Source organism: Tupaia chinensis, unplaced genomic scaffold (genome assembly GCF_000334495.1).
Source record: "Tupaia chinensis unplaced genomic scaffold, TupChi_1.0 Scaffold146828_1, whole genome shotgun sequence".
Lineage (NCBI taxonomy): Eukaryota > Metazoa > Chordata > Mammalia > Scandentia > Tupaiidae > Tupaia > Tupaia belangeri.
In genome coordinates, this window is record NW_006206682.1 from 1,002,343 (window position 1) to 1,027,177 (window position 24,835).

At 51.5% G+C, this 24,835-nt stretch overlaps 1 protein-coding gene across 7 annotated transcripts in view; it reads left to right on the forward strand.

Moving 5' to 3' along the window:
- Positions 1-24,835, forward strand: part of ACOX2 (acyl-CoA oxidase 2) — a 50,909-nt gene that overhangs the window by 13,116 nt on the left and 12,958 nt on the right. For all 7 annotated transcript variants that reach the window (XM_006169154.3, XM_006169155.3, XM_006169159.3 and 4 more), the window contains 5 exons: positions 523-685; positions 1,684-1,874; positions 3,554-3,733; positions 7,387-7,492; positions 22,169-22,386. In XM_006169154.3, the coding sequence (XP_006169216.2) occupies positions 523-685; positions 1,684-1,874; positions 3,554-3,733; positions 7,387-7,492; positions 22,169-22,386 (858 nt within the window). The remainder of the gene's footprint in view (positions 1-522; positions 686-1,683; positions 1,875-3,553; positions 3,734-7,386; positions 7,493-22,168; positions 22,387-24,835) is intronic.

The following is a 24,835-nucleotide window of genomic DNA, read 5'->3' on the forward strand; positions in this document are numbered from 1 at the left end:
TCGTCCATTCTCCTCTTGGGATCTTGGGCACACACGCACACACACCTGGCATGAGTTTAAGCCACTGGGTCCGGGACATGAACCGCCGTCAACTACATGGGAGTCCAGTGACATAGCCATTATGCCAACTGCTGGTCCCAGGTCAGGTCAAATATTGCACTGAGTTATAAAAGAACTCTCAGCTTTGGGGCCAGCCAGGTGACATGATGGTTAAGGTGCTGGATCCCACATGGCCATGCGGTGTGCCAAGATCCCCAAAGGAAAACAGAAGAGAAGGAATTACAGTGTATCCATACCGCTAGGGCAGAGTGATTTCTCACTTTCCCTTTCTCTGTCTCTCTCTCCAGTGAGCACACGCACCCTACAGCAAAAACAAAACAAACAAACACACACAAAAAACACCCACAGAATTTAAAAAAAAAAAAAAACTGTCAATTTTTAAGGCTGTTCTGGTGTTGGGGGTGGGGGAAAGTGAGTGTGCCCCAGCACAAGCTTCTGAATCTTCTGTTCCTTTCCACCTAGTGACCCGGAGGCAAAAATCCTGGACTACCAGACGCAGCAGCAGAAGCTCCTCCCCCAGCTGGCCGTTAGTTACGCCTTCCACTTCCAGGCGGTCAGTCTCCTAGAATTCTTCCAACGCTCCTACGATGCGATTCTGGACAGGGACTTCAGCTTCCTGCCTGAGGTACCTGCTGTCTGCTGGGGTCTGGTGCTGGACAGCAGCCAGACTATTCTCCTCCCTGGGACGCAGCCACAGCCCTGTTCCCATTCCCACAGCACTGTCCCCAACCTCCCGGGGCATCTGGGTAAACTGCACCCTCCTAGATAAACCCAGCCACACAGACTCCTAGAGAGCTCCAGAAATGTTAGAGGAGAGAACAACACTCGGTACAGGAAACACACACCCACGGTCCCTGCTGTGCATTCAAAACCCACAACGTGCTGAAAACCCAGAGTTGTTTGGGAGACACAGGCAAAGTTTGACCAGAACTGACTTGATTTATTGAATGTTTTGCAGCATTACTAACTACTAGTCTTAATTACTAAGATTTCCCCAAACCCCACTGGAAGTATTATATATAATATACCTTAAATGTTCTTTTATGTTCCTAAAATCCACAAATAATTCTGATTCTAAAATATACCCCAGTCAAAGGTCTCAGATAAAACACTGTGGACCTAATACAGACGATCTGTCCAGGCTCTGTGCTTCATAAACTTTGTTTCATTAACCTTCTAATCAAATAGTAGGCACCGTTTACCCCATTTCATAGATGAGGAAACCAAAGTAGAGAGGTCAAAGGACACGACCTTCCTCTCAAAGACTCAAGAGTTGTAGAGATGAGTAAATGATAAAGAGTTAAAAAATAAATACAGACATAAAGACGGGTTGGTGCTTTCAGGTGCCAAACACTCCAGCCAGGCCTGCTGCTTGGCAGCCCTCCTGTCTAGTCTGTCTGGGCTGCTATAACAAAATAGCCTATACCGGGTGGCTTAGAAACAGCAGTTTGTGCCTGACAGTTCTGGAGGCTGGGAAGTCCAGGGTGGAGAGCCTGGCAGATTCGGTGTCTGGTGAGGGCCCTCTTTGTGGTTCACAAATGGTGCCTTCCTGCTATGGCGTTAGGCCCGGTTGTCACTGAAGGGCCCCCTCACACCGCCTGACCACCCTCTCCATTCCTGCAGCTCCACGCACTGAGCTCAGGCATGAAGGCCATGGTTTCCGACTTCTGCATCCAGGGAGCTGAGCTGTGCCGCAGGGCGTGTGGTGGCCACGGCTACTCAAAGCTGAGCGGCCTGCCATCACTGGTCACCAGAGTGACAGCCTCCTGCACCTACGAGGGGGAGAACACGGTGCTCTACCTGCAGATGGCCAGGTAAGATCCAGCTGGCCCAGGCCTCCACCCAACCCCTCAGGGACCCGCTAAGCTGCTGCTTGGTGGAGGCTTCAGTCTGATGCCCACAAAGGAAGTGCCCTTTGGAGGCTGTCTGCCTCTCATCATGCTCTGATCCATCCACTTCTCCCAGACTCCCTGTAGCTCCCAGCCAGGCCACTTGCCTCTCACCTCCTCCCTGCTCTCCTGCCTCCTCTCCTGCCCTGTTTCTTCCATCTCAAAGCTAGAGATCACATCTTTCTCTTACTTAAAATGCTCCTGTGGCTTCCCACGGCTTTAGGAAAATGCCACACCCTACATCGTGGCCTCAGAGCCCTACAGCCTGGGCCCTGCAGTCTGCCCTGCCCTCTCAGCCTCCTGCCTCTCCCTTCTGCCAGGCACAGCCCTCTCTCCCACCACAGGGCCTTCGCACTTGCTCCCCCACCCAGCATTGCCCTGATCACAGTTGATCGCCGTCTCGGGTTGTTTTTGTTCATGTACCTCTTGAGCTCTGCTCCCCAGCCAGCCCAGGACTCTGCCAGGGCAGGGACTGTACCTGCCGTGTTCACAGGCAATAGTCCCCAGACTCAGCTCCAAGCCTGGACACAGGCTGCAAGCTGAGTGACAGGAAGGACCGACCTAGTCAGCACCCTCCAAATAGGTGGGTCTCTTCACCCTTGATGTCTGTGGGGCCTCCAGACTAACGGAGCCTCCCACTCTCCCCTATCCTCAGGTGGCGAAGCCGAGCAGAAGTGCTGAGAGGAAGGGGTCACTAGCAAAAATAACTCGCCGCATGGATTTTTTTTTAAATATATAAAACTTTTATTTTTTTTTTTCAAATGACAAAGGAATACAAAAGCATGTGCCTGGCCCTCTACCTAGCACTAGGCCGAGGGCTTCGCAAACGTTACCTCATTTAGCTTTTGGGGGTATTATCCACTCTAGAGAGGCAGATGCCGCAGCCTAGGGCAGTAAAGCTCCCACAGGGTCACAGGGCCACAGGATCTCGGTGGAGATGCTTGAGGACCCAGTGTTATCCGAGTCCAGAACCATAACCACTAGATTAAAGTGGCGGCCGCTTTCCCCGCCCCCCACCCCGCTTACGTGAGCACTCTGGCATCTCGCCTCCTTTTCTTGGCTAAGAACGCTTCACTTCCGTGTGGACACTGTGCAGTGCACCGCGAATCCCCACATCAGAAGGCCCTGACGGCAATTGCTGTGGTTGTTAGGGCGCTGGGCTCCCACATGGCCTACCATGGTTTGAGTCCCGAACCTGGTGGCTTGCTTTCTCGCTTTCCCTTTCTCTGTCTCTTGTCCCTCTCTCTCTCTGGTCAAATTTTTTAAAAATAAAAATAATGAATAAAATTAAATAAATAAATCTTAAAAAAAGAAAAGACCCTGACAGAGATGCTGCTGCTCGCTTCTCAGAAGGGTCTGTGTTCAGGATCTGGGTGGCTGCCCCAGCTCCATTTCATTGTTGAGGACATGGCAGCCTTGGGGTGCACCTCGCTGAGGGCCTCACAGCGGAACAGTATAAGGGGGCTGTGGAGTGAGGGTGACCATCGGGAGGGAGGCGGGGCCAAGGCCCATGGGCATGCTGGAGCCCAGCATGACTGCATATCTGTGGGAGCGAGGGGCTGTCCCAGAGCCCCCCATCTCAGCACCTCTCCCCCACCTCCCAGGTTTCTGGTGAAGAGCTACCGGCAGGCTCAGCTGTCTCCAGGCTCCGCATCGCAGAAGCCTCTCCCGCAGTCTGTCATGTATCTCACCACGCCCGACCTGGCCAGGTGCCCAGCCCAGAAGGCAGCCGACTTCCTGTGTCCAGAGCTCTACACGGCGGCCTGGGCACACGTGGCAGTCAGGTGAGCCAGCCAAGAATCAGCCGTCCGCCTGGGCCCGCCTGGACTGGGTGGGCGTTCATGAAAGGGCAACTAAAACCACCCCTTCCGGAGCCTCCCCAGTCCTCTCAGCTCCTGCCACCGTGGTTGGAGAGAAGGCAAGTGTCACCGCCAGCCATCCACCACCATCATGTCCCATCCTGGTCACGGTAGTAGAAGGACATCACCTCCTGGCCAGTGAGAGTGTCACCGGGGAGACTCAGCCTGTGGGGAAAGGGCCTTGTACAGGAAAGACTCCAAGAGTGAGCCTTTGAGCGACCGGAAGCGGGTGTATTTTGGGGGAAGGGAGAAGATTTTTGTTATTGGGCATGTGTGCTTGCCGGAGACACAGAGAGAAAGAGAGAAAGACACAAAACAAGGAATTACCCTCTGGGAGGTTGGCCACACCACAGTCCCTTCTCCATTCTCCTCTCGGGATTTTGGGCACACACACACATGCACCCGGTTTGAGTTCTAAGCCACCAGGTCTGAGACTCAAACCGTGATCAGCTACATGGGAGTCCAGCGATGTAACCACCACGCCATCTGCTGGTCCTGAAAGGAAGTGCACAGAGCCCAGCATTCCATAGCTGGCACAACCAGGGAGGGGAGCAAAAGAACAGACCCCTCCCCTCCTTGATGGACAGGATCAGGGAAATGGCCTGGGACAAGCCAACACTGCCTTTCTGTCCCTGGCTGCAAGCCTTGAGAGGAAGGGGAGAACTGTGAACCCCACTCAGATACCTGGGTGGGTATCAGACTTGTATGGCTTGGCTAAATGCCAGGTGAAAGGGCAGTTTATTTCTGACTTTTCTGGGCAATGGGCAGTGGTTTTCCTGGAATCACTGTCCCTCCATAGTTGTGGACATTGTTAAAGTTATTGTGAACTGTCAAGGAGCAGGAGGGAGTGTCACTCAACACGCTAATGCAGGACAGTGTGGGTGCGGTGAGTCTGAAGGTCAGGCAGCGGTCGTTCCAGACGCCATCTTGGTTCCCCCGGCTCAGGCCCGGCCTCTCAGCTGTCTGTCAGATTTTACCATAGGTGTTGGAATGTCCCTTGCCTCAATCCCCTACTGTCTCTGGAGCAACAGTTTTGATCTTTAGGTTCCTAGGGTGGATTGCAATCCAACAAAGGTACTCGTGTAAATATTATAAATGAATTGACAGGTGAATGCCAGTAATTAAGGCACTACCTGAATGTTGAGATGTCCCATAATCTAAAGCTAATCTTCAAAAGTACGACTGTACCAAGGGTACAGGTTTAGTTCCAGGATCTGTGAGCTCTAGGGAACACGGCAACACCAAGGAGTCTTCCATTCTGCCTTTCTACAAATACTGTCTGTCATGCACCTACCGTGTGTCAGGAATGAGCAAGCATGCTAGGGACTGAGGATGAAGAGAGGTCCTGGCCACACATAGAACCCATCACAGAAAAGTCATGGCCAAGAGCTAATTACCTAAAAAGAAAACCTTCCAAGCCCTGCTCCAGGTGAAAACACCAGACACAAACTGGAAAAAAAAAATTTAAAAAGTACTTTCAGCATATAATGTGAAGTCTTATATCCCAACTTCTGGTCCCAGGGATGGTTAATAATTATTTTGAGGAGCAGGCAGGTGGCATGGTGGTTAAGGTTCTAGACTCCCACATGGCCAAGTGCAATTTAAGTCTTGTACCTGGCGGCTTTCTCTCTCTCTCTCTCTCTCTCTCTCTCTGTCTCTCTCTCTCTCTTGTCTCTCTTTGTGAGCATGTGTGCCCTATAACAAATTAAAATAATAATAATAAAATTGTAAAAAATAATTATTTTGAAATCAAAGGCAGCTTGAAGTGTATTTGCTTATTCCACAAATATTTATGAAGTGCCTACAATATGCCAGTCACTGTTCTAGGCCCACGGGAGCTACCAAGAAACCAATCAGATAAAAATGGGGCCTCCCAGAGGTGACATTTCAGCTGTGGGAACTGAGGAAGGGAAAATGAGGTTGCTTGGGTAATTTATTCATTCATTTATTTTTTAATTTGACCAGAGAGAGAGGAAAAGTAAGAAAGCAAGCCACCAAGTCCAGGACTTGTACTGCGATTGGCCTTATGGGAGTGTCCAGAGCCTTAAGCATCACACCACCTGCTGGTCCCTGATTGGGGTAATTAAAATGCCATTCTTGGGACCAGCAGATGGCCTAATGACTACTTTGCTGGACTCCCATGTAGTCGACCACAGTTCAAGACCTAAACCCGGCAGCTTAAAACTCACACAGGGGGGAACCAGCAGTTAGCGTAATGGCTATGTCGCTAGACTCCCACGTAGTCGACTGCGGTTCGTGTCCCGGACCCGGCGGCTTAAAACCCACGCCGGGCGCGTGTGCGTGCATGCCCAAGATCCCGAAAGGAGAATGGAGGAGAAGGGATTGTGGCGTGACCATCCCCTCTGGGGGTTGATTTCTCGCTTTCTGTCTCTCTGTCTCTCTCTGTCTGGCGAGTGCACGAGCCCTATAGCGAAAAACCTCTCAAAAAAACAAACAAACTCACACAGGGCGCATGTACATGTGTACCGAAAGTCCCAAGAGGAGAATAGAGGAGAAAGGATTGTGGTGTGGCCATCCCTCCTGGGGGGTGATTTCTCACTTTCTCTCTGTCTCTGTTTCTCTGACAAGCACACACACCCTATAGCAAAAATTTCTCTTAAAAAAATGCCATTCTCTTTCTCCTTACTTGAAACTCAATGTCACATCTGCTTATCTGTTCCCTGACAGAGCAAATACTGCTTAATAAACAGATTCTTTTACACACAGATTCCAAGGGTCATGGGTGGATGGACAGGGCACGACAAACAAAAGGGGAGTAAAGGTTCATAAAATGGCAAATACTAGCTTAATGTTTGAAGGACAAGGGTCAGTTCTCTGTCTTTGCTTTGAGGTTCCCTACAGCAGGCTGTGTGACCACCAGGCCCTGCTGGCCTTTACAAGAAAACCATTCTCCTTGCTGGGGCCACAGGAAGTCAGTCAACAGAACAGCCTAGAAACAGGGGAATCAGGATGGACTATACATTAGAAAAAGGGGACAGCTCCTGGTCTGTGACCCTGAACTTTATAACCCTGGGGGTTGAGGCTAGATCTCAGCTCCCCTTCTCACTAGCTGAGTGACCCAGGGTAAGTCAGGTGACCACTCTAGGACTCAGTTTCCCCCACTGTCAACTGGGAACACCTGCCTGAAAAGGATTAGAGCGATGGACTGGCTCCTTGGCGTGGCAGTAAAGCACTGCTTACGAGAAGTGATTCCTGCATGGCGACTGCAGTTTGAACCCCGGGTCAGGTCAGCCCAAAACACACAGGACACGCACATAAGTGCCCAAGATCTAGGCTGAGTAAGGGGCGGTTTATTCCTGACTGTTCCCTGGAAAAGCACCGGAGCGCTGGAGGAAGGTGGTCGCGGTGTGGGCAGACCCCATGGAGGTGCTCCTCTCTCACATGTGCGCACCCGCTCCATCACACAGGAGAAAAGCGTTAGAGATCATGCATAGCAAAGCGTTGGCTTTAGAGCACGCAGTGGTCATTCAGCAGGGGTGGCTCCCACTCCAGACAACCCGTGGCTTGTCTTTCTCTCCACTCAGCCAGGAAGCTGAGCCTTTGTTTTCGGGTTTCAGGCTCATAAAGGACTCGGTGAGTCATTTACAGACTCTGATGCAATCCGGAGCTGACCAGCACGAGGCCTGGAACCGGACCACTGTCATACACCTCCAGGCTGCCAAGGTGAGCTGAAAGGGACCCGTTTTGTCTCCCAGGCAGGCTCCCCTGCTGGGAAAGTCCCAGTTCTGCCATTTTTCCCCAGCCCTGCTCAGCACGGCTGCCCTCATTTCACTTCCAAGGCTTTAGTCCCGGGTATTTTAATTAAAGGACTTAACTCCAAAGCAATCTTGCTGGCAGCTCTGAGGGGAAAAGGTAATGAGGCAGTGTTATTGGATTTGCTTCAGGTTGTTCAAATATTTCCTCCCAGATACAAAAGCAGGTCAAGTCTCCTCTGAGCCCCACAGGCGATCTTTGGATGTCTGATCCGATTTCACCGTGTTTGTGTTTGTGTATAATTCACAGTCAGGTCGGCAAGGCTTTGAGCACCTACTCTGCCCCAGGCCTAGGCCAGGCGCTCAACGGTGAAGCACTGTGATGTGACGGAAATACAGTGCGTGTGATGGGGACACACAGGCTGCTGTAAGACCCCAGGGCAGGCCCATTTCTACCTACCTCGAGGAGTCAGGAAGGTTTCCCCAAAGTGGCATATAAACTTGGACTTCAAGGACGAGCTAAACATTAGCTGGCCGGAGGACAAGGGCAGCAGCGCTGGAGAGAAAGGTTCCTGGGCAAAGGGAACAGCAGGAACAAAAGGAGGAGGCAAGAAATGCTCGAGAGGATTTGCAAATCCCCTCAAAGAGGATGGAAAGGAGGAAGACCCAAGTGAGGATCAGAGGGTGCTAGGAGGAGAGAGGGGGAGGCCCGGGACCTTCTGCACCATGAGAAGTTTGGGTTTTGTCTTAGAGCGGGAGAAGCCTTCCATCAGTGTAGCGACACAGTCAGTTTCGTTCTAGAAGGTTCACGCAGGCTGCAGGATAGTGACTGGACTGGAGGCTGGAGGCCAACTGAGGAAGCAGCTGCAATCGGTCCCAGGACTGATGGTGGTTCCGACTGCGAGCTTGGCAGAGGGCACGGGGAGAAGTATGTAGATGCAGCGATACTAACGTCGCCATTTTTCATTTATTCCCAAAGATGCGATCTTTTGCCGTTCAGTGTCATAGGGTCAACTTTTAAAACTTAAACTGTGTCATGGTACACACTTCATTCAGTGACAAAGGACTAGAGAAGGGGGAGCCCAGCTCACAAGTCAACTTCTCACCCATCTTGAGCTGGGACTTGAAGATCTAGCAAATGGGGTAATGAGGGAAAGAAGCAGGACCAGGGAGGGGAGAAATCTTCAGCGCTTTTCCTGGAAAAGGTAGGCCTTTCTCAGAATTCCCAAACCAGCCTCGTTTTTCTCCCTACAAGGTCATTCCTGGTGGTAACCCTGGTGAAGGTAAACTGCTGTGGCACTGGTAGGTGTGCCACTGTCTTGTGCTGACGTGATATAGTGAGGGCGTAATGAGTGAAGATCTGGGAGAGGTCGTTCTAGGCGCCATCTTGGTTCTAACTGGCTCAGGTTGGGTGTCTCAGTGGGAGCCTTCTCTTAACTAGTGGCATGCATCTTATTGTCCAAAATAAAGACAGGCCATGTTTAGGGAGGGGCTGGGGTACGGTATGAACATAGGTTATACAGTGAGTGACAAAATTCCTCCCTTTATATTCACTCCTCACTCTTTAGGGGTACCGAAGGTCCATTTTCTATCATTTCTGCCCGCTGAATACGGATGTCATCAGGGTCTACATTAAAAGACTGAAACTTTTCCCTAGCTGTTCTTAAATATATCTGATTTTTCACCCAGCGTTTTATACCCCTGGGTGGCTATCATTGGTGATTTTATAGATTTTAGTCTCTGGGTTACTACCAGGTTTAAAATGCATGGCTCAAAGCAAGTAAAGGGATGATGGTTAGCAGTGGAGCTAGAAGATGCAAGAAACAGAACGTTCGGTAGGGCGCACTTCCCAGATTTCAGATTTCACTAGCAGAAGCCTCAGCGTGGAAGCCATGTTTCCACTTGCTTGTTCTAGGCTCTTTTCTGACTCTACAGTTGCTATTTATGTGATTTAGGCCCCCGGGTAGAGCACAAGAAGCATAAAGAAGAATGCCCCAAGGAGGAGAGTCAAAGGGACACGATCTCTCATGTTAGGTTAGGAGTACAGTCATTTGTCTCTGACTTTTTTTTTAAGAGATTTTTGCTAGGGTGCATGCACTCTCCAGAGAGACAGAGAGACAGAAAGTGAGAATCATCAGGAGGTAGAGGGGTGGCCATGCTGTAATCCCTTCTCCTCCCTTCTCCTCTCAGGATTTTGGGGCATGCATTCACATGTGCCCAGTCTGAGTTTCAAGCTGCCAAGTCCAGGACTCGAACCACAGTTGACCATGTAGGAGTCCAACTCCTTAACCACTACGCCACCTACTGGCCCCTTGTCTTTGACTCTTGAATGGAAGGAAGTTTCAGATCTGGGAGAGGCTCAGCTTGGTAGGAGAGTTTTCCAATGGGAATCGTTCTCTTCATCCTACTGTGGTGTATCCAAGGACTGGTTTCCTGTCACTTGAGTGCTTGTTAGTGTGGAAATCACCAAGTGGAATCCCTTCCATTTGGGTTCTAGTTGGTTCTGGGGACTTCCCTCCTTCTAGATCCTGAGATAGACCCAGTCTCCTGGCTGCAGTGGGTGGAGGGTTAGTCACCAGGGGACAGTAGCTACTGGTTCTTGTAAGCTCGACGTGGCCTTACTACCTCCCCATACCTGAGTAATGTATTTGACCTCCTCTTCCTCAACTCTCAGAGCTGCCTGGCTGTCCACCCAAGCCAGGGCTGGCCTCCATTCATTAGTTCACGAGGGCTTAATTTGCTCTTTCCTTTGGGAGCGATTCTGACCCTTAGCAAGGCTGTGGAAGCCGGACAGTATGGGAGACAAGTCTCGGACAGCTTGGCCAAGGTTAAGTGTGGTTAGACGGTCCACCTAGCTGGGGGGCAGAGGCCTCAACGCTGCGTGTAAGTGCCATTTGGATCCCACCCTAGAGAGGTGGCCTTGGAGACAGAAGATGTGAATGCTGGCCCATTATCGCTCTGAGGAGACTGGGGCAACTCGGACCAGGGGATGGTTTCCTCAGAGGATTCTCTGGCTGCCCCAGATGCTGTCTCCTTGCAGGTAACAAGGAACTCTGCCCAGCCTGAGAAAGCATCAGTTAAACCAAGGAGATACCCAAAATTTCCTATGGCTTTGGGCATGATTAAGAAATACTTGCCAGGGCCAGCAGGTGTAAAGGTTAAGGTATTGAATCCCACATGGCCAACTCTGCGGTTCCAGTTCCAGACCCAGCAGCGTAAAAATCACATTAGATGCGTGTGTTTTCATGCCCCAAAACCCAAGAGAAAAGAGAAGGGATTGCCATGTGGCCATCCCCCGGGGGGATGATTTCTCACTCTCTTTCTGTCTGTCTTGGCCAAAGGCACACACCCGATAGCAAACTAAAAAGAAAAAAATAGTTAAGTCTGTTTGCCAGTCTTCTGGCCAGCAGCCCCTGTACTGAACCAAATTATTGGCTCCTTTCTTTGACCCCACTGATGGGTTAAGGCACAAGGCGGGGCAGGCTTCAGCTACTTTAATTAACATTCTAAAATTGGGGCTGTCAGGATTTTTTCTTTTGATTATTAATTTAGAGGCTGGCAGGTGGCATGGTGGTTAAGGGTGCCGGACGCCCACATGGCTGACTGTGGTTTGAGTTCTGGACCTGGTGGCTTGCGTTCTTGCTTTCTCTCCCTCTCTCTCTCACTCTGTCCCTCTCTGATCACATTTACAAACAAATAAATAAAGTTAAATAAAATAATTCTTTAAAATTTTTATTTATTTATTTCATTTATTTTATTCGACCAGAGAAGGACAGAATGAAAGAGAGACAAAGTGAGAAAGCAAGCCGCCAGGTCCAGGATTCAAACCAGTCAGCCATGTGGGAGTCCAGTGTCCTTAACCACCACACCACCTGCCTGCCCCTATTTTTAATATTTTAAATTTTTGTTTGTTTATTTATTTATTTATTTATTTTAATTCACCAGAGAGGGACAGAGTGAGAGAGAGTCAGTGAGGAAAAGTGAGGAAGCAAGCCACCAGGTCCAGGACTTGAACCATGGTTGGCCGTGTGGGAGTCCAGTGCCCTTAACCACCACACCACCTGCCAGCCCCAATATTTTTTAATTTGACCAGACAGAGCGAAAGAGAGAGGGAAAGGGAAAAAGCAAGCCTCCAGGTCCAGGACTCAAACCACAGTCAGCTACGTGGGAGTCAACCACCTTAGCCACCACGCCACCTACCAGCCCTCTGGGGCCAATGAAAAAGGGCCTCCTGACCAAAGTGGGACCATGGAAGGGCTTCCCTTGTGGCCTAGAGGGCTACTACCTGTGGAAAGGATATTTGCCCACTTGGGCTCATTAGCCACCTGGGATATTTTGATGACGTCAGCATCTCCCTTCAGAGGGCCCAGGCAGTGAATCATTGCCACCAAAGGATTTCTTGGAACTCCAAGAGTCTTAAAATGATGCTGCTAATTTTTAAAAATTTATTCATTATTTAACTTGCTATCAGCCATGTGTGCTCACCAGAGAGAAAGAGAGACAGAGACAGAGAGAAAGGAAACCACCAGGTCCAGGACTCAAACTGCAGTCGGCCATGTGGGAGTCCAGCGCCCCAACTACCACACTACCTGCTGGTCCCAATGCTGCTCATCTTAACCTGTTTGTTAGAGCATTGGTTTCAATAAATCTTTTTTACTCTTAATTTTTTCAGTCATTTTGAAGTCAGTCAGGAGTAGGTTGTTTCCATATATTTGTTTTTTTTTTTGGAGAGGTTTTTGCTATAGGATGCATGCGCTCGTCAGACAGAGAGAGACAGACAGAAAGCGAGAAATCACCCCCCGGGGGGATGGCCACACCGCAATCTCTTCACCTCCATTCTCCTCTCAGGATCTTGGGCATGCACGCACATGCGCCTGGTGTGAGTTTTAAGCCACCGGGTCGGGGACATGAACCGCGGTCAACTACATGGGAGTCCAGCGACATAGCCATTATCCTAACTGCTGGTCCCATATTTTTGTATATTTCTTAAATAATTATTTATTTCATTTATTTACTTACTTTTAATTTGCTATAGGGCAAATGCACTCACTAGAGACAGAAGAGAGACAGAAAATAAGAAAGCAAGTCACCAGGTCTGGGATTTGAACCATGGTTGGCTGTTTGGGAGTCCAGCGCCTTAACCACCACACCACCTGCTGGCCCCTATTTTTGTGTATGTTTGAGGGCTCTTTCTATTGTTGATTTCAAGCTTCATCCCACTGTGGTCGGAAAAGATGCTGGTTATAATCTCTATACTTTTCAGTTTGTAAAGGCATGTTTTGTACCCTATGTGGTCAGTCTTCAAAAATGTTCCATGTGAGGATGAGGAAAAAAGTAGTTTTGGAGTCACTGGGTGAAATGTCCTATAAATGTCTGTAGGTCTCATTGGTTTATGGTATCAATTAGTTCCTGTCTGTTTATTTCTGTCTAGATGACCTGCCCAGTGGTGACAGTGGGGTGTTGAAATCGCTATTACCACGTTGTAATCCATCTCTCCCTGAGATCTAGCCATCTTTATTTTGCATATTTGGATATTCCGGCATCGAAGCGCGTAAATCCAGGTGTTACAGCTTCGTGACGCATTAGTCACGGTCATACTATGTCATGTCCTTCTTTGTGTCTTTTTACCATTTTTATTTTGAAGTCTATTTTATCTGACATCAGTACTATGACTGGCTTTTTATTCTATTTTTTTAGAGGTTTTTTTTTCCTATAGGGCACATGCACTCACCAGAAAGACAGAGAGAGACAGAGAGACAGAAAGTGAGAAATCACCCCCCAGGGGGGATGGTCACGCCGCAATCCCTTCTCCTCCATTCTCCTCTCGGGATCTTGGGCATGCACGCACACGCGCCCGGCATGAGTTTAAGCCACCGGGTCCGGGACTTGAACTGCGGTCGACTATGTGGGAGTCCAGCGACATAGCCATTACGCTAACTGCTGGTCCCATGACTGGCCTTTTGGTTTGTTTGCATCCATTTCCTTTTTCCATCCCTTCGTTTTCAGTCTATGCATGTCTTTATCTGTGGGGTGTGTTTCTGGTAAGCAGCATGTAGAGGGTCCCTGTTTTCTTAATCCAGTTAGGCAACCTGTGTCTTTTAATTGGAGACTTTAATATATTAACATTCAGTGCTATTATCAATATGCTGAGATTTATCCCTGTCATGTTTTTAGTTATGTTGTAGTCTTTTATTTCTATTTGTCTCCCTCTTGGTTTCCTGGTGTAGTATTTCCTAAAGAGCCGGTCTAGAGTTGAGTATTTTCCGTTTTTCTTTATCTAGGAATAATTTTAATTCTCCACCCCATTTAAAGAACAACCTCGCCGGGTACAGCACTCAGGGCTGAAATCGTCTTTCTCATTCTTTCCTGTTTCCTAGCCTGCATGGTTTCCACTTAGCCATCTGATGTTAGTCTAATGGCGTAATCTTTGTAAGTAACTTCACGTTGCTCTCTTGCTATTTTTAGACTAATGTCTTTGATTTTTACCAATCCGGCTGTGATGTGCTTCAGAGAGGAGTGTCTTATGTTGAATCGACTTGGTGTCCTACTTCTTGGATCTGAATCCCTATGTATTTCTCCAGCTTTGGGAAGCTTTCAGTAATATTTCTTCTTTTCTCCCCTTCCTTTGTAAGAGAGGGTTTTTTTGCTATACGGTGTATGCACTCACCAGAAAGACAGAGAGACAGAAAGTGAGAAATCACCCCTGAGGGGGTGGGGGGGAATGGCCATGTCACGCTCTCCTCCATTCTCCTCTCAGGATTTTGGGCACGTATGCACACGCGCCCAGTGTGAGTTTTAAACTGCTGGGGCCAGACTAGAACTGCAGTTGACCATGTCGGAGTCCAGCATCTTAAACACTACGCCACCTGCTGGCCATGAGCAGCAGTATCTTTAAGCAACTGGTTCCTTTCCCAAACACTGGCCCTGATGTGGCCATGAGCTACAGGTGCTATGCCGCGTGTGTGGTCTGCAGGTAGCCTCCCACCTTTGTCCCGCCGGAAGAGAGGCAGCAAACGGCACACAGGCAGAGAGAGCCCCTTCCTTCCTCTCTCCAGCCAGACTGGCATAGGGCAGGGCAGTGAGCGATCCACAGGTGGGGTGCAGACGGCCTCCTACCTTGCTCCCGCTGGTGGGTGGGGGAGAAGCAGTGAACAGCACTCGGGAAATGTCCCTTCTTTCCTCTCTCCAGCGGGACTGGCGTGGGGTGGGGCGGGGCCTGAGTGCAGCACATGCCAGGCTGCAGATGGCCTCCTACCTTAATAAGTCTGTATGTTAACACCCCCAGCAGGACCAGCAGTTAGTGTAATGGCTATGTCGCTGGACTCTCATGTAGTCAACCGCGGTTCGAGTGCTGGACCCAGTGGCTTAAAAATCATGCCGGGCACGTGTGCGTGTGCATGTGTGCCCAAGATCACGAGAGGAGAATGGAGGAGAAGGGATGGAGGCGTGGCCACCCCCCCTGGGGGGTGATTTCTCACTTTCTGTCTCTCTGGCTCTCTCTGTCCTTCTGGTGAACGCACACACCCTATAGCAAAAACCAAAAGAAGGAAAAAAAAAAAAAAAACACCCCCAGCACAACCCCACTTCTGGTCCAGGACCCTCATAGACTGCGATCTGAGTTCCCAGAAAGCTTGATCGTACTCTGTGGCCCATTCAAAAGGGCCTGTGTCTTTTTATTTTTTTAAATTGTTTAAAAAGGGTGGACCAGCACTTAGCATAATGGCTATGCCACTGGACTCCCATGTAGCCGACCACGATTCGACTCCCAGACCCAGTGGCTTAAACTCACGCCGGGCACGTGTGTGTGCGTGCCCAAGATCCCAAGAGGAGAATGGAGGAGAAGGGATTACGGAGTGGCCATCCCCTCTGGGGGGGGGTGATTTCTCGCTTTCTGTCTCTCTGTCTCTCTCTGTCTTTCTGGTGAGCGCGTGTGCCCTATAGCAAAAACTTCTCAGAAAAAAGAAAAAAGGGGATGGGCTATCAGGTCAAAATTGGTTATTTACCATGTTTAGGAACCTGGCCATTCGCAGGAAGCCCTAAAGCTTAACATTCATGTTAGGTGTGTATCATGGAAAAGCATGTACGGATTTCAGAAACCTCCACACCACAGTTTATGATTTTATGTCCGTGAACTCCTGAAAGCATTCCCTACATACAAACAAGGAAATTCCACATCTTTATGGCAGTTTGGTTTCTTAAAAACCTCTTTGGGGCGAGCAAGTGGCGTAATGGTTAAGGCACTGAACGTCCACATGGCCTACAGCAGTTCAAGTCCCAGACCCGGCAGCTTAAAACACATTAGGCACATGTGCATGTGCGCCCAAGATCCTGAGAGGAGAATGGAGGAGAAGGGATCGCAGCGTGGCCATCCCCCCAAGGGGGTGATTTCTCGCTTTCCTTCTCACTATCTCTGTCTCTTTGTTTACATGCACATGCCCTAAAACAAACAAATTCTCTTAAAGGAAAACCCTCTTTAGCCATTGTGTGTGTGCTTTTTCTATTCAAGTGAGTTTAGGAGTTAACTCGGAGACGTTTACTTAGAACTGACCAGACCTAAGTAAGAAAAGCAACTTTCGAAGTAGCCTTGAGTCGACCTCCTCTCTTATTTTAAAACCACAGTGAGTGAGGGGAAAAAGTAGGCAAAGAAAGAAGAAAAAAAACAAACAAACAAACAAAAGAGACACACACCAAACTCTTTATTCACCACAATAGCAAAAAGCTGTTGCGGCTACTAGCAGGTGTCGGGATTCCGCTCACCTTTCTGAAACCTCAAAGACCATCCCTTAGCCAATGGTTCACGTGAAGGGCAGCGCCCAGGCAAGCCTGGTTTTACTCAGCCTCTCACAACTTAGCCCAAAACCCTGCCTCGCACCCGCCCAAATCTTGGTGCATACCTCTACTGCCGTAGCTTGGCCATTATAGACAACTCAGGTTTGTTTTCCATTTGAGCAGTCCCTGTTGACCCCCAGATGGGCAGCGATCTGTCTGCCAGTCCCCTCTGGATCTGCCATGATTCTTTTACTAGTTTTAGTTTATCCCCAAGATGGGATCTTTTGCCCTTCGGTGTTGTGGGGTCAACTTACCAATAGGACACTGAGTGTCATGGCACAAGCTTTGTTCAGTAGCCAAGGACAGGAGAAGCAGGGAGTCCTGCCCTTATCAACTCCTCCCCTGTCTTAGCTGGGGGCTGAAGACCTAATAGGGGAAGGGAGGGGAAGGAGCAGGCTCAGAGGAGAGGAATATTCAGGGCAGTTTCCTGGACAAGGTGGGGATGTCCCAGAATTCCAAAACCCATCTCTTCTTTCTCCTTTTGAAGTCATTCCTGGTGGTAACCCTGGTGACTGTAAACAGTCACGGTGATGGCAGGTGTGTCACTTGGCGTGCTGACACAGTACAGTGAGGGTGTAAGGAGCTAATAGATCAGGCAGAGGTCATTTCAGGCGCCATCTTGGTCCTGACTGGGGTTTGGGCTGGGGGCGGGGGCTTATCTTAACTAATAGCACACATCCTACTGTTAGAAAGGAAAGCCATGGTTAGGGAGGGGCTGGGGTATGGCATAATGGGGGTATATGGTGGGTGACATGAAGAGAATCCAAAGAAGGGGTAGACTTCAGAGGCTGGTGGCTCCCGAGCTAGTCTAGCTAAGGCAGCTGGGACTCTGGCCCTGTCAACAACTAGAAAACCAAAGCATTCAGTCCTGTTAACAGGCCTCAGATCCAGAAAATGGCAGCCTGGGAACAGGAGCGCCCCAAAAGCCTACACAGGCCCTGTGGGGTATGCTGGCAGGCAGGCTGGGCGTGAGCGCCACCTAGCGGCCCCGCACCTCCTCCGCAGCCCCGTGCCCATGTGAACGCTGCACCTCGATCCAGCGCCGGCCACTGCCAGGGGTACTTCGCTCAACACGCACAGCCCTTAGGGAGGTGAGGCCAGTCCCCCTTTTACGGGTGAGGAAAGAGTTCAGTCCCAGAGGGAGGAGAGCTGGGTCAAGGGGAGTAGGGGAGTCCTGGCCAGCTCTGGGGAGAGAGCCCACCTCCGAGGTCACAGGGCAGGGTGTCCCGTACTCCGTGCTCTGAGAGACCTCCAGCCCCGCCCAGGCCGTCTGGAAACCCCGAGTGCAGTGTAGACAGCAGCTTACAGGGGGAGGATAGACAGAGGGTTAGAGGAGCGGCCAGGGGCTAGGCTCTGGGCCCAGCCTGTGTGTGACATGCCGTGTGACCTCAGGCAGTCCCTTTCCTCTCCAGCTTTACCTTTCCTGTCCTCACAGCAGACAGGGCTCCGACAGGCTCTGGGCCTAGAATCTAAGACCTGCGAGGAGAGCTGTGAGCCCCCGGGAGTGCGGGCACAAATGCCGGCACCTGTCAGTCCTCAGAGTGGTGAGGAGTCCGGGCCTGGTCTGGATCACCTACCAGCCACTCGGCCTTGGGCACGGCGCAACCGCTCAGAGCCTCGGCCTCTTCATCCGCGAAGCAGCTAGTGCAGTCCTGCTCTGTGGGACGGCTACAGTCTGAGGAGTTGATGCACGCAGAGTGCAGGCACCCGTAAGCGCTGCACATCCCACCCTACCCCAAGTAAGGCACGCAGGGCTTTGCTTTGTTTTGTTTTGATTTTTAAAGATTATTTTATTTTTTAACTTGCTATAGTCATCAAAGAGACAGGGGAAGTGAGAAAGCTAGCTGCCAGATCCAGAACTCGAACCACCATAGGCCGGGTGGGAGTCCGGTGCTCCAACCGCTAGGCCACCTGATGGCCCGAGATGGGTTCAAGCCAACACGCACTCCAGGGAAATACAGCTCGTTGTGCCCAGAGCATGGAGCCAAGGTTGGGCCAGCCTTTCCCCAAAGCGTGGAGGCCACCTTCTCCCTGGTCCCCAGACTCCTGTAGCTCTCGTCACTCCGCTCCTTGACCCAGGACCTAGAGATCCTGGGCATGAGGCACGAGGCCCTCGGGTCAGAACAGAGAATCCGGGTGGAGGTGAGAAGAGTGAGGGTCTCTGGTTTGGCAAAGCAGGCCTTAGTCTGAGCACCGGGCTCTGTCTAGCCACAGGGGTAGCATAGCACACCTGCTCCTCCCTCACACCCGCTCCTCCTGCACGCCCCCTCGTCCTGCATACCTGCTCCTCTGCTCCCCCTGCACACCACTCCTCCCTCACACCCGCTCCTCCTGCACACCCCCTCGTCCTGCACACCTGCTCCTCTGCTCCCCCTGCACACTACTCCTCCCTCACACCCACTCCTCCCTCACACCCCCTCATCCCGCACACCTGCTCCTCTGCTCCTCCTGCACACCACTCCTCCCTCACACCCGCTCCTCCTGCACACCCCCTCGTCCTGCACACCTGCTCCTCTGCTCCCCCTGCACACTACTCCTCCCTCACACCCACTCCTCCCTCACACCCCCTCATCCCGCACACCTGCTCCTCTGCTCCTCCTGCACACCACTCCTCCCTCACACCCGCTCCTCCTGCACACCCCCTCGTCCTGCACACCTGCTCCTCTGCTCCCCCTGCACACTACTCCTCCCTCACACCCACTCCTCCCTCACACCCCCTCATCCCGCACACCTGCTCCTCTGCTCCTCCTGCACACCACTCCTCCCTCACACCCGCTCCTCCTGCACACCCCCTCGTCCTGCACACCTGCTCCTCTGCTCCCCCTGCACACTACTCCTCCCTCACACCCACTCCTCCCTCACACCCCCTCATCCCGCACACCTGCTCCTCTGCTCCTCCTGCACACCACTCCTCCCTCACACCCGCTCCTCCTGCACACCCCCTCGTCCTGCACACCTGCTCCTCTGCTCCCCCTGCACACTACTCCTCCCTCACACCCACTCCTCCCTCACACCCCCTCATCCCGCACACCTGCTCCTCTGCTCCTCCTGCACACCACTCCTCCCTCACACCCGCTCCTCCTGCACACCCCCTCGTCCTGCACACCTGCTCCTCTGCTCCCCCTGCACACTACTCCTCCCTCACACCCACTCCTCCCTCACACCCCCTCATCCCGCACACCTGCTCCTCTGCTCCTCCTGCACACCACTCCTCCCTCACACCCGCTCCTCCTGCACACCCCCTCGTCCTGCACACCTGCTCCTCTGCTCCCCCTGCACACTACTCCTCCCTCACACCCACTCCTCCCTCACACCCCCTCATCCCGCACACCTGCTCCTCTGCTCCTCCTGCACACCACTCCTCCCTCACACCCGCTCCTCCTGCACACCCCCTCGTCCTGCACACCTGCTCCTCTGCTCCCCCTGCACACTACTCCTCCCTCACACCCACTCCTCCCTCACACCCCCTCATCCCGCACACCTGCTCCTCTGCTCCTCCTGCACACCACTCCTCCCTCACACCCGCTCCTCCTGCACACCCCCTCGTCCTGCACACCTGCTCCTCTGCTCCCCCTGCACACTACTCCTCCCTCACACCCACTCCTCCCTCACACCCCCTCATCCCGCACACCTGCTCCTCTGCTCCTCCTGCACACCACTCCTCCCTCACACCCGCTCCTCCTGCACACCCCCTCGTCCTGCACACCTGCTCCTCTGCTCCCCCTGCACACTACTCCTCCCTCACACCCACTCCTCCCTCACACCCCCTCATCCCGCACACCTGCTCCTCTGCTCCTCCTGCACACCACTCCTCCCTCACACCCGCTCCTCCTGCACACCCCCTCATCCGGCATACCTGCTCCTCTGCTCCTCCTGCACACCCACTCCTCCCTCACACCCGCTCCTCACACACGCCCCCTCGTCCCGCACACCTGCTCCTCCCTCACACCCACTCCTCCCGCACTCCTGCTCCTCCCACACACTTGCTCTTTGTGCACACTTGCTCTTCCCTCTCACCCACTTGTCCTGCACGCCTGCTCCTCCCTCACACCCACTCCTCCTGCACTCCTGCTCCTCCCTCACACTTGCTCCTTGCGCACGCCTACTCTTCCCTCTCACCCACTCGTCCCGCACACCTGCTCCTCCCTCACACCCACTCCTCCTGCACACCTGCTCTTCTCTCCTCCCACACACTCATCAGACTGAGAGCACAGCAGGGCTCCCTGATAAAGTGGGTTGTTAGTGCCGTGAGAGACCCCCAGTGAAAGGTGGGCCCTTCCGTAGTGTGAAACCTCACAGGCCACTGTCCTGCTGGAGTACTGGGACACCCTGGTCCCACAGAATAGAATCCCCGCTGTGTCATTCACAGCCCTGCAGCACCTGGGCCCCCTGACTCCCAGTCCCCACATGGTACCCCAATGCCTCAGGGTCCAATAGCCTGCGGCTGCCTCCACGCTTGGCCCTTGAGCACAAAGGTCCTCCTGCCTACAAAGGCCTTGCCCTGCCCTTGTCCCCCAGATGAACTCTGAACCCCAAGACATGCTACATCTTGCTGCTCACAGTGACTTTACCAGCAGCATGTCACGAGGGCGTGGCCCTAGAATCTGCATTTTGACAACACCTCCAGGGGAGCTGTCGGTGCAGACACACGGGAGGCACCGTGTTATCCTCGCTGCTCCCTGGCCCGCGTGAGCGCATGCGCACCACCTGGGAACAGAGGGCGTGCACTTGTCTTAGGGAGAGGGAGTATTCACAGTATTTCACAAGGGACCGGGCTGGGCACCAACCAAAGGACTTGCAGGAGCGTGGCAGGGTAGGGAGGGAGCAGGGGACCCTAAAGACCTAGTGGCTGGGCTATGGGGCGAGGAGGGGTCCCGGAGAGGAGCCCATCTGGCAAGGGGGGGGGGTGTCTCACCAGCTGCTAGTAGTGGACCAGCAGGTACCACCAGGTACAAAGTCCTATTTTAACGAAGGACAGAGACAGACCTTGGCCTTCCATGAAGTGACAGCACTGCTTTCCTCCAGGGCTGGGAGTTTCACTGGGTGAATTCCATACACACCTCAAGGTGCACGTGAGTGCACACACACACACACACCCAGCAGCGATACACAGCTGTTCCCTGGAGAAAAAGGGTGCTTCCCACTTACCCCAGGCGGCCCCCAATACTCCTGTATTCCTTCTCCCCAGTTCCAAGCCTATGTAAATCTGCCCCATCCAAAGGAGGGAACCAAGGGCTGTTTCAAAGCCCCGAGCCTTCAACACACGCAGACGTGTACATATCACATGCCAACACAGAGAGACATGTACAAAGTAATGCCAACAGACATATACGCATTACATGCCATCACAAAGACATGTGTATTACATGCTCACACAGAGATGCATGTACATATTACATGTTACCACAGAGACTGTACATATTACACATCAGCACAGCTACATATATGCATTACATGCTAGCATAGACAGGTACGTGTTACATACAAACACATACATGTGTGCACACATTACACGCCCACACAGGTGCATGCACATATGGCATGCCATCACACAGTGACATGTACATGGTACACGCCATCAGAGAGGCTCATCACGGGCAATGAGGAGGAAGGCACAGCGTCGCCCCACTGGGCGGAGGTACGCAGCTGCATCAAGTTCCGGCGGGACTCCCGGGATTAGAACTCAGGGCCGATGCCGGCGTGACTCCCGCTATCAGAACTCGGGGCCGATGCCGGCGTGACCCGCTATCAGAACTCGGGCGATGCCGGCGTGACCCGCTATCAGAACTCGGGCCGACGCGTCTCGCTGTCTTTGCAGGCGCACTGCTACTACATCACCGTGAAGAATTTCTGGGACTCGCTGGAGAAACTGGAAAACGAACCCGCGATTCACCAAGTGCTCAGACGCCTCTGCGACCTCTACGCCCTACACGGCATCTTGACTAACTCGGGCGACTTTCTCCACGACGGCTTCCTGTCTGGTGCCCAAGTAGACATGGCCAGAGCGGCCTACCTGGACCTGCTGCCCCTGATCCGGTGAGTGGCTGGGCCTTCGGCTCACGTTGGCCTTCAGAAAATAACCTTAGACCCTGTTCACAGGTCACTTCAATCTCCAAACCCTTCCTAATCAGGGAGCTGGCAAAAGCAGCATCAGCCCTGGGGAGGTTTACACTCAAGCGTTATTCCACCCAAAAAGCACGTGATGGGGGCCAGCAGGTGGCATGGTGGTTAAGGTCCTGGACTCCCACACAGCCAGCCATGGTTCGAGTTCCAGATCTGGCGGTTTGCTCTCTCACACTCTTGCCCCCTCTCTCTCTCTCTGTCTGTCTCTCTCTAGTGAGTACACATGCCAAATAGCGATTTTAAAATAACAATAAATAAAATGAAATAATTCATTTTTAAAAGAACACCATAGGGGACCAGCAGGTGGCATGGTGGTCAAGACACTGGACACCACCACATGGCCGACCACAGGAGTCCCAGACCAGGTGGCTTGCTTTCTCATTTTCCGTCTCTCTCTCGCTGTCTCTCTCTGGTCAAATTAAAATAAATGAATGAATAAATGAAATGAAATAAAATAATTCTTTTTAAAAAGAGCATTACGAATGAAAGAAAGAAATGGGAAAGAAATTAAAAATAAAAATACTTTCAGAATAAATTCACTACCTCAATTAAACACAACATTGTCAAGGAAATAGGAACAGTATTTAGGGAGTATGGAAAACATATGAAGCACGCTTCATATGAATAATATGTGTTAATAATAACAGTCTTAATTATAGCTAACTCTGAAGAAGCACTTACGTGCCAGGCCCTGTGCCAAAAGCTTTTACATTCATCATCTCATTTCATCCTGCAGGCCTTTGAAATAGATGCTATTAATCTCTCTGTTTTACTGGGGAGGAAATGCAGGCTTACTGGGGTTTACTGTCCTGCTGTCACATAACCAGAGGAACTGAGTGGACCCACCTCAGGCCTGTCTGACCCTGAGCATGCGCTTTTACATCTGCATGTCTGGGGTAAGGTGGAGGTATTGTTCCTTTCAAGTATATCCTGGGTTTTGTTAAATGTGCTTAAACAGGACCAGCAGTTAGCGTAATGGATATATCACTGGACTCCCATGTAGTCAACCGCAGTTCAAGTCCCGGGCCCAGTGGCTTAAGCTCATGCCAGGTGTGTGTGCGTGCGTGCCCAAAATCCTGAAAGGAGAACAGAGAAGGGATTGCGGCATGGCCATCCCCTGGGGGGTGGGGGGGGTGGGGGTGATTTCTCACTTTCTGTCTCTCTCTCTCTCTCTGTCTTTCTGGTAAGTGCATGTGCCCTATAGCAAAAACCTCTCCAAAAAAAAAGGGAAAAAAAATGTGCTTAAACAAATTCTTGCCAAGTTTAGTAAAGTACCTATAATCCTCCCTTAACTTCCAGATGCTCGTGGACTATGCGTGTTGTGAAAAAATGATGCATGGGTTTCTAAAACATTTGGGACCAAAATAAACTTGTACCATTTTCCACAAACTTTTTGAAGTCTCTTCATAGCACAAGTAGATGGTTTTTTTTTTTTCAATTATTTATGTAATTTTATGTATTAGTAGAGACAGAGAGACAGGGAGAGAAAGACAAAGAAAGTGAGAGAGCAAGCTGCCAGGTCCAGAGCTTGAACCACATTTGGCCATGAGGGAATCCAGTGCCTTCACCACCTGCCAGCCCAACAAATAGTATTTTAAAAACTCCCCAGGCAGAGCGTGCATGGGTGCACACTCCCCAGGGGGCATGGTCACACTGCTTTCTTTCCCTCCAGTTCTCGATCGCATCAGGATTTGGGGCACTCGTGCACAGTGCCTGCTGTGTCTTTTAGCCACCAAGGCTGAGTCGAGCCGCAGTCGACCATATGGGATCCAGCTCCCAGTGTAGAGCATTTAAGCCCTGCCCTGTGACCAGCCCCAAATCATTGGTATTTATTTATTTGTTGTTTATATTAATTTTTACATTTTCTAGAGGGCACATGCGTTAGCTGGAGAGAGAAAGGGAGAGAAGGAAATGGAGAAAGCAGCCCCTAGAGGGTACGGTCATGCCACAATCTCTTCTCTATTCTCACTTTGGTGTTTTTCTCAAGTCACCAGGACCGAGAATCAAACTGCATAGTTGGCCACGTGGAATCCAGCCGCCTTAACCACCATCCCACCAGTTGGCCCCCCAGATAGTTGGTTTTTGTTTTGTTTTGTTTTGAGAGGCTTTTGCTATGGGGCACATGCGTTCACCAGAAAGACAGAGAAGGACAGAGAGACAGAAAGTGAGAAATCACCCCTTAAGGGAAATGGCCATGCTGCAGTCCCTTCTCCTCCATTCTCCCCTTGGAGTTTTGGGCATGCATACACACGCATCCAGAATGAGTTTAAGCCACCGGGTCTGGGAATCCAACCATGGTAGACTACATGGGAGTCCAGCGACAGCCATTATGCCAACTGCTAGCCCCTGCCCCCCCCAATAC